Source organism: Lemur catta, chromosome 3 (genome assembly GCF_020740605.2).
Source record: "Lemur catta isolate mLemCat1 chromosome 3, mLemCat1.pri, whole genome shotgun sequence".
NCBI lineage: Eukaryota > Metazoa > Chordata > Mammalia > Primates > Lemuridae > Lemur > Lemur catta.
This window is the reverse complement of record NC_059130.1, coordinates 75,137,402-75,150,911: the sequence shown is the minus strand read 5'-3', so window position 1 is coordinate 75,150,911 and position 13,510 is coordinate 75,137,402. Positions and strand designations below refer to the sequence as shown.

The following is a 13,510-nucleotide window of genomic DNA, read 5'->3' as shown; positions in this document are numbered from 1 at the left end:
TGTTGCAAGTTTTCCTGGAGGGTATTAGAGATAACAGTTTCTAAAGAGACAGATAACAATCTGGCATGACAGATGAGTACTAGCAGTACTCAAAGCATTTTGAACATGCTTTAAAAACCATTTTAAAAAGAAAAGAGAAAGGAAGGGGCAAGGAGGAGGAAGGTAAAGAGAAAAATTTTTACGTAGTTATTTCTCTAAAAAGCATAGAAGGAACACTGAGGAGTCAGGTTCTAGGCTTCAGATCTGCCTTCACCACCTACCATGGAATCTTGGTCTAGTCAGTTTATCTCCTTGGGTTTACTAATCTATAAAATGAGGTGGGTGGAATGGGTATTATTACCAGATTTATGGTTATGATCAAGTAATTAGATGCATTTGAAAATGTTTAGCACTATATAAATGTAAGCTGATTCTACGGTTGTCTTTCATACCTAAATAAAAACTGCTCTCATTGCACACTGAAACCTCCTGTATTACACTAAACTCACATTTTTGTCTTGAAAGATAATCATTTTTGATAATATAAGTAATGTTTACAGTATGAACTGTTTTCAAATGCCAGTTTTCTAGAAATTGATCTTTGATTTAATTGGATATAATTACTTTTCAAGAAACTAATCTTGGCCGAGCGTGGTGGCTCACGCCTATAATCCTAGCACTCTGGGAGGCCGAGGCAGGAGGAGTGCTCGAGGTCAGGAGTTCAAGACCAGCCTGAGCAAGAGCGAGACCCTGTCTCTACTAAAAATAGAAAGAAACTATCTGGACAACTAAAAATATATAGAAAAAATTAGCTGGGCACGGTTACACATGCCTGTAATCCCAGCTACTTGGGAGGCTGAGGCAGAAGGATTGCTTAAGCCTAGGAGTTTGAGGTTGCTGTGAGCTAAGCTGACGCCATGGCACTCAGTGTAGCCCGGGCAACAGAGTGAGACTCTGTCTCCAAAAAAAGAAAGAAAGAGAGAGAGAGAAAGAGAGAGGGGGGGCGGGAGGGGGAGAGAGAGAGACAGACACAGACAGACTAATGTTACTCCTATCCCCAAGCTGATTACAATAGAATTTTATTTTGGACATAAAATACTAACATGTATCTATAGGCAAACCATCTCTACTTTCTCTCCCCTATGCTAATCTAGATACGCTTTCAAATCAGTCCTGGAAACATTCCAGTTTGTCTAACATAATACGATCATTAATGTTATCGTTGAATACTGGATACTTTGCTCAATGCTAGCCATGCTTACAAATGCTACCAGTCCTCTAAACATTTGGTAGCTTAATGATAGGAAAGTATTTGAGGCCTTTTTCAGAACTTTAAAATGGTAACTATTTACCAGTAAAACAACAGTCTGTGAGATATTTATTGGCATTTAGTGCTGGTGAGGTCTTTTACAAACTGAAGTACACAGACACCATTTGCCATTCAAAGTCCCTGTTAATATCTAACGTCTGTAAAAATGTATTTTTTATTCTTCAGTAGCATGAAATGTTTAATCAGAAAGCTGTTTTTTGTTAGAAGACTACTAAATGGAATAATTATTGGAATATTCATAAAGTTACTGTGTGTGACCAGATGAAGATGGCCCCAAAGTTACAAATTGCTGTAACTTTGCACAGGGGTCGTGCTTACACTTGGGAAATAAAGTATAACTGCATAAAACACAAATGGATTAATATTTTAAACTATTGATTTGCTGTATAATAATTTGTGTGGTGGTTAATTCTATTCTAAGCCAGAAATGTGTAGCTCTGCCCAAAAGATGTTAAGCAATCTAGAAACCTTTTTGTGGTTACATTACTCTTTTCATGTCATCCTACTCTCCGGCTTCCCATTAGAGGAACCAAATTAAAAAGTAGCACTGTATTGACTGTGTTCTGGCAGAATAACTTTTAAGTAATGATAGTGGTGTGACATTGGAAATACATAATACTGGATACTGTCAGTTTTTGTTGTACAATGCTAAAGGAAAGAATCATTCTCTTGTAAGAATTTAAAAGAAAAAAAATAGGACCTTTGAAAAAGTGTGCCTCAAAAAAACTTTACATGAGTCACCATGTGGAATCTAGAATTCCATGCTTAATACAATTGAATAATTTGGACAGTTTTTAAAACAGAATTTTAGTATCTTATAGGAATTTGGCTTAGATGCTTAGCTTTTGAAAAATTGAACATTTCCCTCATTTCTGTTTTGTTCTCCTTCCTGCCTCTCTTCCCCATTACTTAGCAGTAAGAAATAAAATATTACCAAATCCATGTCTCTCTTTTGCTGGTACTTTTAGCCTTTTATCATCTGTTTTCTAATGGGCATGAAATCTATAGCTCTGAATGAATTGGCAAGATTTTAGTTATAAAGTTTGTGCCATGTGAAACAACTTTTGAATTTTTATTATTGAATTTGTCTTATCGTTTATGTTTGTAGATGACTTTATAATTGTGAATTACCTGAATAAAGGTAAAACATAGCCGCATGGTATGTTTACAGGTGGTAACATTACTGAAATAAGTTGCTACCAATTTTATTTTTAAATTTTCCACTTGCTTGGGTTAACTTTATGAGAGATAAAATGGTACAGTAGAGGGAGAATTATAATTAAGAATCCATGATCTTCCATCAGATAACCTAAGCTTGAATGGTTGCTAATTCTGTCATAATATGTTGTTTGTTAGTAAAGTTAACCTAATGTAGTGTCTAGTACTTAAATAGCTTTTATAATTTTTCCTTCTGTTTTTTTAACAACATAATTTTTATTTAAAATAATGTCTTAAATTGTTTCCCCCTTCCCTCTCATACTCATTTTTTTAAGCCAGAGACCAACTTAATAGCAAACTTTATACATAGTTTTTTTCTGTGTTGATAGGAAAAAATCTATTTTAGAAAATTCCAAGGTCTGAAATTCTGCTTCTTAAACCACATGTTATAAGGTCCATATTTGCCTTTAAAGTCTGAATCAATCTATATAATCGTCTTTGTTTCTAGATTCAGAAGTGTTTTGAATTTTTCTTTATGCTTCAATATAATGAAAGAGAAAGGATTATATAGGAAGTTTTAGTTTGTCTTAGATAATTCATACATTAAAACTTACCATAGTTTTTAGTGTTATATTAGTCCTTGAATAATTCCTGTAATGTTTGTGAAGATATACTGTATAAAAATGCTAATTTTTCTTCTTTTCTCACCCCCCCCCCCAGCCATCTGTTGAATCTTCAAGTCCAGGTAAGTATTTTCTATATTTTTTATCATTTGTGTTTGACTAACATTTGTCCTATTAGTTGCATAAAAGTTAGAGGAGTTAGACTGTCATCTGACTTCCTTTTCTTCTGAATGCTTCTTTTCTCTGGGGAAAAAGAAATGGATGAAATGTTTGACTGCCCATGAAAGTACAGGTGAGGCTGCTATGAGTTCATCCTCATGACTATTTTTGGGTTCTTTTTCTTTTTTTAAATGAATTGCCATATGTATTTCTTAAAGTTTTAAATTATTTGACTTAAAGTATACATGAAGTGTATTTTTTAAACAGGAATCAATTAGCTTAGAAATATTTGCTTGTGTAGGAAGTTCAAAGTATTTTATTTGAAAAAAATTGTTAATGCATTTACAGAGGGAGGGAAAAATAAAGTAAGCAAAAGATTCAATAAGTGAATGTTTAATGTTGTAAATTAAGGAAGTTATTCTTAGATTTGAATAGGATCAAGTTTTATCCTCTGACCATACATCTAGGTTTTTTTGTTCTTTCTCAAAACAGTACAGAATCATTTTTTCCAAACTTGGAGATTGCAAACTTGTGATCATTGAGCCAAATCTGGGTCACAAATATTTTTTGTTTGATCGCTGTAGTGATCTTTAAAAATTAGAATATTTTATATAAAATCTGGATTTAGGGTTCTCAGTATCTATTGCAGAATCTGGCACCAATGGGTACAGCATTCCTACATGGCAATAATTCATTAAACAGCAGTAAAGAAAGAGTCAGGTACTAGTAGTGTTTTGGCCTCAGTGTCCAGTGACTTTCTGAGGAGAGATAGGACTGCCTTCTGCATGTAGGGTATACGGGTTAAGGAGCAGCCCAATATAGAAGAGTGAGAAAGGGAGCCTTTTGAGTCAGCGTAATATTTTATTTGACAACATCTCACATATTGAATATTTAGATATAATATATTCGACATTACTGAATTTTCCAGATTATCAAAGCAGTTATCTTTCTGTGTTTTGAGTTTTAGGAAAAAAGCTTTTAAAAATGCTTAACATAAGCCTTTTTTCAAGGTTCAGGGTCTTTTTAATGAACACAAATCATTGTACTCTGTGAGGGTTGGACAAGACCAACCCTCTTTTTTAAATGATCAGTGTACGCAATTAATAGTTGATTTTGTCTTCTTTATTTCAGTAGAAAATACTCTTTCTAATATGTTTGGGAGTAAAGTACATTAAACTTTGTGACATTTCTGAAACTCAGGGATTTTTTTTTTTTAAACTTCCTGGTTTATAAAATATTCTGGATGGTTGAGGTTGGAAGTAATCTGACCTGAGAAAAGTGTTAGATCATCGTATCCTTTTTAGGACATTGAATTGTTTCCAATTTTTTTTTCTTTCAAACAGAGAAGACATTTTCATTGAAAAAATAGGTTCTGGGTGTTACTAGATATTTTTTATGAATTTTTGAGGCATTCATCAGGTAATACGTGGATGTATAAAAATAATCACTCCAAAAGCAGTATTAATAAATGGCTTTTTTGGTTTTCATTGCATTTGAGTCAGCCTAGGCTGACCTGGAAAAATAGTGGAGTTGGAAGAATACAAAAGCCTTTGTGGCTTGTTGAATACTTACATAGAGATTGAATATTTATATTTTTTTAGATTGTTTTCAGACTGAGGAAAATCTTTTAAGTTAACATTTGTAACATCAGGCTTTTCCCCAAGGGAATATTTATTGTTCTTATAAATAATGCTAGTTATAGGCAGGTACAAAAATTGGTGGGAAAAATTAGAAATAGAGGCTTTCTGAAAAAAACAAAACAACTTACATCTGCTACAAGGCTGTATCCTTTGTAGCATCTGTACTTTGGAATCAATGCTAGTAGTCATAGTCACATGATCATGTTAATTGGTTTGTCTGTAGACTCCACCAGTGTAAACCAAAGTAGAGTCACAATACAACGCTTTACTGTAAGACTAGTAGCCATTAGAGGTGCGGATAAGGGAGCGGAAGATAATTTAAAGAGTGACTAAGTGAGTGAATATGATACATTATAAGCTGAATTTATGTTTGAGTCGCACAATACAAGGCTTTACTGTAAGACTAGTAGCCATTAGAGGTGCGGATAAGGGAGGGGAAGATAATTTAAACAGTGACTAAGTGAATGAATATTATATATTATAAGCTGAATTTATCTTTGAGTCTTTGAAAAGATGTAAGGTACCTTTCAGTAATTCTGTAGTAGGCTGGGATTTTGTGACGAAGCAGTGGTATTTTCGTCAACTCCGAGGAAAATATATTTATTTTGCTCCTTACCCTAATCATTTACTATTGAGAATTTTTTTCCCTGGGAGACCTAACAGTGGGCCTAGCAGTTGACAGGAATAATAGGGAGGTTAGTTGGTCCCAAAGAACAAGGTAAAAAGAAGTCAGATAAAACAAAGAGGTCAAATTAAGGCAAGAAAAAAAATTGAAATTGAAAATTTGTAGAAAGAAGTATAGTGTGTATGTTGGGAAAGAAATGGGAATGAGAAGGGGAAAAAGTTCACCTCCACTGTTATTTGATGTAGTAAGGAAGTGAAGTGGTAACTCTTCACATACAATTGGCTTTGCAAATAATGAACAAAAAAATGGGGATTTCAGGTAAGTCATATAATACTCATGATTTGATGGTAGTACTCCTATGAGCTTGAATTTTTTTTTTGTAGTTAATAGAGTATAACAATAAGTTCTTAGGGAATTAAACATAATTATTTTTGACACTACCTACATCCTATAAGAATTATATTCTGATTGGGGTAAAACAAAGAGATTTTTGAGGGTTTTTTTTAGGGTCTCTATGCCTGTAAGAGAAGAAAAGTATTGCATCATCTGTAGAGATACATACTTATTGACTACTAAGTATCCCAGAAGATTCCTGGGTGAACTGAAAAGTTTCAGGAGAGTTTGTCATTGAAAACTCAGGAGAGATAACAATTGGCACAAAAAAAAAACTGCAACTAAATTAGTGGTTCTCAAATTGTGCTCCTGTGGAACCCTTGTGTCCATTCCGTCAAGCAGCACTAAGATGTTCTACTAAAATTTTGCCAAGCTTAATTTCTGGAAGAAATTAAGATAGTACACTTTTCTAAATGTTTTCATTTTGTAAGTCATTCTAAAACATTGATAAATGTTGTTAACTCATTTTTACTATAATCTAGTATAAGTTGATATCTGATTTGGCAGATAATTATTTAATTATTTTATATTTTCTTATGCTTCTCAAAGGGCACAATGACTTCTAAGTGCTTTGCCATCTAACCTGGCTTGCAGTTCACTCATCTTCGTAAACATAGGCTCTCTCCTTAAGTATTCTTTGAGGCGGGATATTTACATGAATTACAGGAAGTTTGGAGTGCAGTAAAAGGGTAGATGTTGAAATTAGCATACCCAGGATTCAAATTCCATCTTTGCCATCTACTGGCTCTGTGAATTTAGACATGCTACTTAAACTCTTTAAGCCCTCCCTGAGTCTTGCTTTTGTTTTTTTCTCTTTAAATGGATGATAATACCTACTTCACAGGATTGTTTGAGCATTAGTTGACATAATGTATGTGAAGTGCTTATACATACTATCTGGCACATAATAGCTGCTCAAAAAATGGTTCTTATTCTAAAACGTGTGGGAGGTGACTGAAGAATCTTGTCCCTTATTCATAACTGTCAGGTTTTTAGGAAGTTGGCATCTTTATCCCTTTGTTTTAGTTACATAACAGTTCACTTCAGAAGCATAAATTCAACTATATAATTTACTAATAACCCACCTTTTTCATTTTCTTTGTATTTACAAATGCCGACTAGAAGTGTAATTATTCTTTTACTGTGTATATTGATGTAAACCATTTTGTGACATTTAAGTGTTCTTTTGCTGGAGTGTAATGAAAGGACAGGTCTATCTAGTAATATATAAACTTCCACAGCTTAAACTGATAAAAAATTGCTAAGTAATTTTTTTAATGTTACATATTCATTTGTTTATTAGTAAACAGTGCTTTTGTAAGTTTTAAGTTCAGGTTTGATGATAAGTCAAATGTGGGGATGTTTTATAGAATATATATGCCCAGCCTTTACAGTCTACTGTTACAAAGTTTGACCCTATTGAGTCCAGCAATATTCCTCAACCACCAGGCTAAAAATAGATTAGCTTACTCATCAGTTACCCACTAGATTATTTTAATGCTTTTGACAAGTTCTGTATGCAATTTTAATAAAATTTGCTTTTATACTCTGAGTTATTTCAGATCAAAATCAACTAGGTCAAGGATAGCTACTCAAACATTAGATGTATTTTCAAAGAAGTGCTAATGGAAGAATAATATTTTAGTGTAGCTGTATTTTCACTAGACTGACTATATTCAGATGACTATACCAGTCATCCCTCAGTATCCGTGGGCCTCCCATGGATATCAAAATTGTAGATGCTCCAGTCCCTGATATAAGATAGTGTAGTATTTGCATATAACCTATGCACATCCTCCTATATACTTTAAATCATCTCTAGGTTACTTATAATAACTAATACAATGTAAACACTATGTAAGGACAAGGAAAAATGTCCACACATGTTCAGTACAGATGCAGTTTTTTTTTCCGAATATTTTTGATAGTGGTTGGTTTAATCACAAATGCAGAACCCACGGATATGGAGGACCAACTTATATTCTTTTCAGGGGTCAGAGAGATTCATACTTATTGGGTCTATCAAACATTAATCAAATGGTTAAGAATTGTGATTTTTCCCCATACAAAAAGATTATTCTTACTTGATATGCCCATTTATTCGTTGAAACTTAAATTTCATTGTTATAAAATCACAACACACTTTTTTTTTTGGAACAGGGTCTCACTCTGCTGCCTAGGCTAAAGTACAGTAGCATCATAGCTCACCGCAGCCCCCAACTCCTCGGCTCAAATGATCCTCCTGTCTCAGCCTCCTAAGTAGCTGGGACTACAGGCATACACCACCACTCTCAGCTGATTTTTTAAAAAATTTTTTGTAGAGATAGGGTCTTGCTATTGTCTAGGCTGGTCTCAAACTCCTGGCCTCAAGCTGATCCTCCCACCTTGGCTTCCCAGAGTGGTAGGGTTACAGGCATGAGTCACTGCACCCAGCCAACACTCTTGTTTATAAACATTTTTCTCTTAGTTTTGCAGTTGTAAACTATGAATATATAGGGGTGAGACAGGGCAAAAAATAATCCCTTTAAAGAGTTTTTTAATGGTAATGAGTAAGGGCAAGACTTTTTAAGAATAATAAATAATACTTGCAATGCATAGCTTTTTCCTGGTAGTTTTGACTTTTATCCAGCTGCAAATAAATACAGCATATACACTAAATTAATATTAATAAGATACACTTAATTTGGTTTACCAAACTTTTTGAAATATTCTTTACCAGGGGGTTCAGCAACATCAGATGACCATGAATTTGATCCATCAGCTGACATGCTGGTTCATGATTTTGATGATGAACGAACATTAGAAGAGGAAGAAATGATGGAAGGAGAAACAAACTTCAGTTCTGAAATAGAGGATCTTGCAAGGGTAAATAACATTAAGAGCTAGGGGGTGAAGTGGTTATTACTTTTTTGTGAAGAGAGGAAATATTTGAAATTTAGGATCTCTTTGGTTTTTGGGGAAAATTGTTTTATATCTAGTCCATACTGAAAAATTCTACATGATCATAGGTGGGATGTTAAAAGTTTGAAGTGAAAGGCATTTAAAAAAAAAACAAAACTTTATTATGTGACATAATAGAATTCAGGTAGTAACTTTGTTAAAATACCCAAACATCTGCGTCAAAAATGGACTGTAAAGGGATTCTAAATTTACTCTTACATACCTTCTGTTGTTCCCCAATGCTGCACCTTTTATTTACTCCCCTTCAGAGCCAAGTACATCTTGAGTTGTCATCGTTTTCCTCATTTCCCATTCACTATATAAAGTGCTCGAAATTATCTCTGCACCTTCCCATAATGATGACCAGCGACTTTCATTATATCCATTGTTGTGTTCACTTTTCTCTCTCCACCTTACTTTTTTCTCAGTGGTATTTATTGTAGTTTACCACTACTTTGATTTACTTGAATTCTGGAGTACCCCACTGTCTACTTTTTCCTATCTTTTTGTTCCTGTTTGGTATCCTTCACCAAGTCTTCTCCCTTTACCCAAGGTATAAATGTTGGCATTTCCCAATTCTCAGTTTTGGACCTTCTTTTTTTTCTCTCCTCTCCCTGTCTAGATCAGTGCTTCTCAAAATGTAGTATGAGAGTCAGCTGCATTAGAATCACCCATGTACTTACTTTACAAAGCAGATTGTTATGCCTCTCCACAGGCATACTGAATCAGAGTCTCTGGGGGTGGGGTTCAAATCTACATCTTCATTAGGTAAGTTGGCACTGTACACCAAATTTGACGATTATACTAAGCTGTGTGATCTGATCTATTCTCATGGTGTCTATGTGCTCAGTATTCCTTAGTTTATATTTCTAGCATGAACTTATTCCCTATCTCTAGTTTTGTTTATCTACCTAGACATTTCTGTGCAGATATTTCAACAGACATCTGTAAATTTTGAATTTCCAAAACAGAACTATTGACTTTTGTTCTCCCTCCACTTGTTCCTTCCCTGTCTTCTCTGTCAGTAAAAAATGGTACTACTGTTGCCTAAGTCAGAAACCAGGGAGTCATCTTTCTTCATTCCCAGTATCCAATTCCTGAATAAGCCTGTCATTTCTATCCACAAAAATGTGTCTTTTCTGTTCCATCTCTGCCTAGGTTGACATCATTTCTAGCCTAGACTATTGCAGAGGTTTCCTAACTGGTTTCCCCATTTCCTCCTTTGCCATCTTTCTCCTGATATTTCCACCCAGCAGCCATAATGATCTTTTCAAAATATAAATCAATTTATATCAACATCCTGGCTTCTTGTCACCTCCAAAGAATATCCAGACTCCTTAACCTGGCCAGCAAGTCCACTTGCATAATATGGCCTCGCATCCATGTATCACACTGCCCCTGTTATGCTATGCTATAGTCATACTAGCTGCTTTTATTCTTAAGCTAGTTTCTTCTTGCCTCAGCTTTTCAGCTTGTTCTCACTCGCTGGTATGTCCTTCCCAAGGCTGGCTCCTTATCCTCTGGGTTTGGCATTGCCTTCTCAGACTTGCCTTTCCTGTCCCCAAATTAGCTTTTTTAAACCACTGTATCCTCTTGAATGCTTTCTTTATACCTAACACAATTTGTAATTATATGTTTGTTTGATTTATCTCTGTCCTCCATTGGTGTCATGAGGGGAGGGGCCATGACTATTTTATTCACTAAAATATTTTATAGTACCTAGCACGAGTGGTCACTCAAAAAAAGTATTGAATGAATGAATGGATAAATCAATCTGGCATGTGCTAATAAAATTTATTATGCATATGATTTGCTATACTTGATGATAAAAAGAATATAAGAAATAAGACATGGTGCCAGCTTTTAAGAATTTGGAATATATAGTATTATGGAAAATGAATGCTGATACTTCTGTTGTAATAAAAACTAGTCTGTGTTTCAGAATTTTAGTTTGGAACTTCTTAAAGTATACATTTAAAGAATTTGAGAAGGAATCCTATTACTGTTTATATAAATCTTGTCATTTTGGATCATTTAGTGATTAGAGCTGGCTTAATTCACAACTCCTAAACAATCTAATATTTTATTATTTTGAGCCAGAGAGTAGACTTGGTCTTAGTGGCAAAGATATATATTGGTTATCACAAAAGCTTTTGAAGAATGGATTAAAAAGCACACAAAGAGCTTGGGAATCAGATTATTCTTTTTTAAAAGAGGCTGGGAAACTATTCAAAAGACAGGGATAATTTGCTTGGCTGATTCAGAACTTAGATGAGCATCAAGTAAAAACATTGATTTAACAGTTATTCACAGTCACTTCATATATTTGTGAAGTGGGAAGGCAATTATTTTCAGTTATTTGCTTATATTTACCGAAACTTCTATCATTTTCGATATATTTTCTGCTTCTGAATAAACTATCCATGGGATAAAAGGTAAAGGAGGAAAATCTTATATTTTCCATCTTATCACATTCTATATTAATGCAGATACTATTTAGCAAGAGGAAATAAGTACAGTTTGTAATAGATTATAAGGTGAAATGATGGTGGTTTTCTTCTATTTCAGAAAATAGGCTGTTACGTTTAATTAGTATAAGATTACTAATGGGCTTTGCTAAAATTTCAGGGATGTCATTGCCTTTTCCTGTTTTCTCTCTCCTTTCTTCCACCCACTTCCTCAGTCCCTAATAGCCACCTCCCCAAAAACTTCCTTTTGAATTTGCTTCCTTAGGAAATAGAATTATTTATGGAGAATAGAGAAAGGAAGAAAAAGACAATGGAACCAATTCTTTATTATCCTTTTAGCCAATCTATGCCTTCTTAGATTCTTCTCTAATTTCTCCCAGAAACAGCTAAAGCTTAGGTTTAAGTAGCACATAATCAGTAATGCTTTCACCTGTAACCTGAAGCTAAGTAAGTTTAGGGCCAACATATTGGATTTATTGTACTTACAAACTCTTTAGGTATGAACCAAACCAAACTGGGTTTTGCTTTTATTAAAATAGTGAACAAGATTTTGTCATATTGATTACTGGCTTGCTTTTTTAGAAGCAAAACATTAGTTATGTCAGGAATTAGTAAAGTGTTTTTCACCTGGCACTTGGGTTGCATGAAATGTATTTTTGATGTTAATTGTGGCAAAATTCTGACAGTAGATTCTTTTAGGAGTTATCAATAACTGCATCGCATGTGCTTTTAAGTTCATTCAATTTGAATTCTAAAATCTTTAGTGAAAACTATTGATAGAAGCTCGATGTATGTTGTTACATTTTCATGTATTTTTCATGTCAATATAAAATGTAATTATGTAAGTTTAGCATTTAAGTGTCTTAATAGAATCAGATATATAGGTTAGAATTTATTATGGTGATCTTAGAAAGGGTGTCAAAAATCATTCCCATAGTAAATAGACTTTTGTTTGCTATAATTAACAGTACTTAAGTTTAACTGTTTTCCAAATGCACTCTTAAAACTTAGAGGCTCTGAATGGCACAGTTAGTCCATTTGGGAGAAGAAAGATCAGGATCATAGTATCTTTTTGTTTTTATTTAAAAGAGATGGAGTCTTGCTCTCTTGCCCACTTTGGAGTTTAGTGGCTTGGTGGGATCATAGGTCACTGTAACCTCAAACTCCTGAGCTCAGCCAATCCTCCTACCTCAGCCTCTTGAGTAGCTAGGACTATAGCCACACATCACCATACTGGGCTAGTTTTTAAAGTGTTTTTGTGGATACGGGATCTTGCAGTGTTGCCCAGACTGGTCTTGAATTCCTGGCCACAAGTGATCCTCTTGCCTCAGCCTTCCAAAGCACTAAGATTTTAAGTGTGACCCACTGTGCGCAGCTGGAATGTATTTAAATATATTTTAGAAAAACTACACTATTACAATATCAATATTTAATATACACGTTAAAGTGCTAGACATACTCCATCCAGAGAATAAAGATTAAACTGTAAAAGATTGAGATCTTTTTTGAAGTATACACACAACATGAATTATATAGATATAAAAGAAACCTCAGTGTGGAGATTATAACAAAAGTATTCACTCCCCCCATCCCTTCATAGCTTATCTTCTAGTCAGGCCCCAACCCCAGGAGGTTGGTTACCTTAAGAACCACCCTCTAGTCCAATCTGAATGTGGTCCCTTAGGCCTTCCTGGCTGGAAATCAGCCTCTTTTCTTTTTTCTCCCCTCTCCATTAGCATTTATTGGTAAGTCAGTTTTAGTACAGCAGGTATAAGAAGAGTACTCTGTATATCCACCACATGACCCTGGCTTGAAGGCCAGCATCTGCTGTCCCACTCAGTCACTGCTTAATGACTAACTTTCTGATGTAAGGGGAAAGGAACCACCTCTTCTCCAGCTAGGAAATGGATGCCACTGCAACCTTATAAAACTATTGTCTGTTAGCGTTTGTTAACTTTACCCTATTGTCTTGAAATTAGGACATACTTTATTTCAGGTATGTTTTTATCTTTTAAAAAGTCTACTTTTTCACCTCCAGCCAGTCTCCCTTTAACTTACACAGACACGATTGCCCCTTTTTTTGTTATGGTGCTTAGACAGCTCATTTCTTAAAGCACTATCTGCAATATAGTGCACATTCTTGTATTATTATTCATCTTGTACTATGCTCATTTTCCTTATTCCTCACAGTCTGT

General features: G+C 34.5%; 1 protein-coding gene across 12 annotated transcripts in view; it reads left to right on the top strand.

Moving 5' to 3' along the window:
- MIER1 (MIER1 transcriptional regulator) overlaps positions 1-13,510 on the top strand; it is a 66,304-nt gene that overhangs the window by 11,509 nt on the left and 41,285 nt on the right. For 11 of the 12 annotated variants that reach the window (XM_045547802.1, XM_045547801.1, XM_045547805.1 and 8 more), the window contains 2 exons: positions 3,188-3,212; positions 8,627-8,772. In XM_045547802.1, the coding sequence (XP_045403758.1) occupies positions 3,188-3,212; positions 8,627-8,772 (171 nt within the window). Of the gene's footprint in view, positions 1-3,187; positions 3,213-3,345; positions 3,383-8,626; positions 8,773-13,510 lie in introns of all 12 variants that reach the window. The other variant, XM_045547812.1, reaches the window with a different exon arrangement.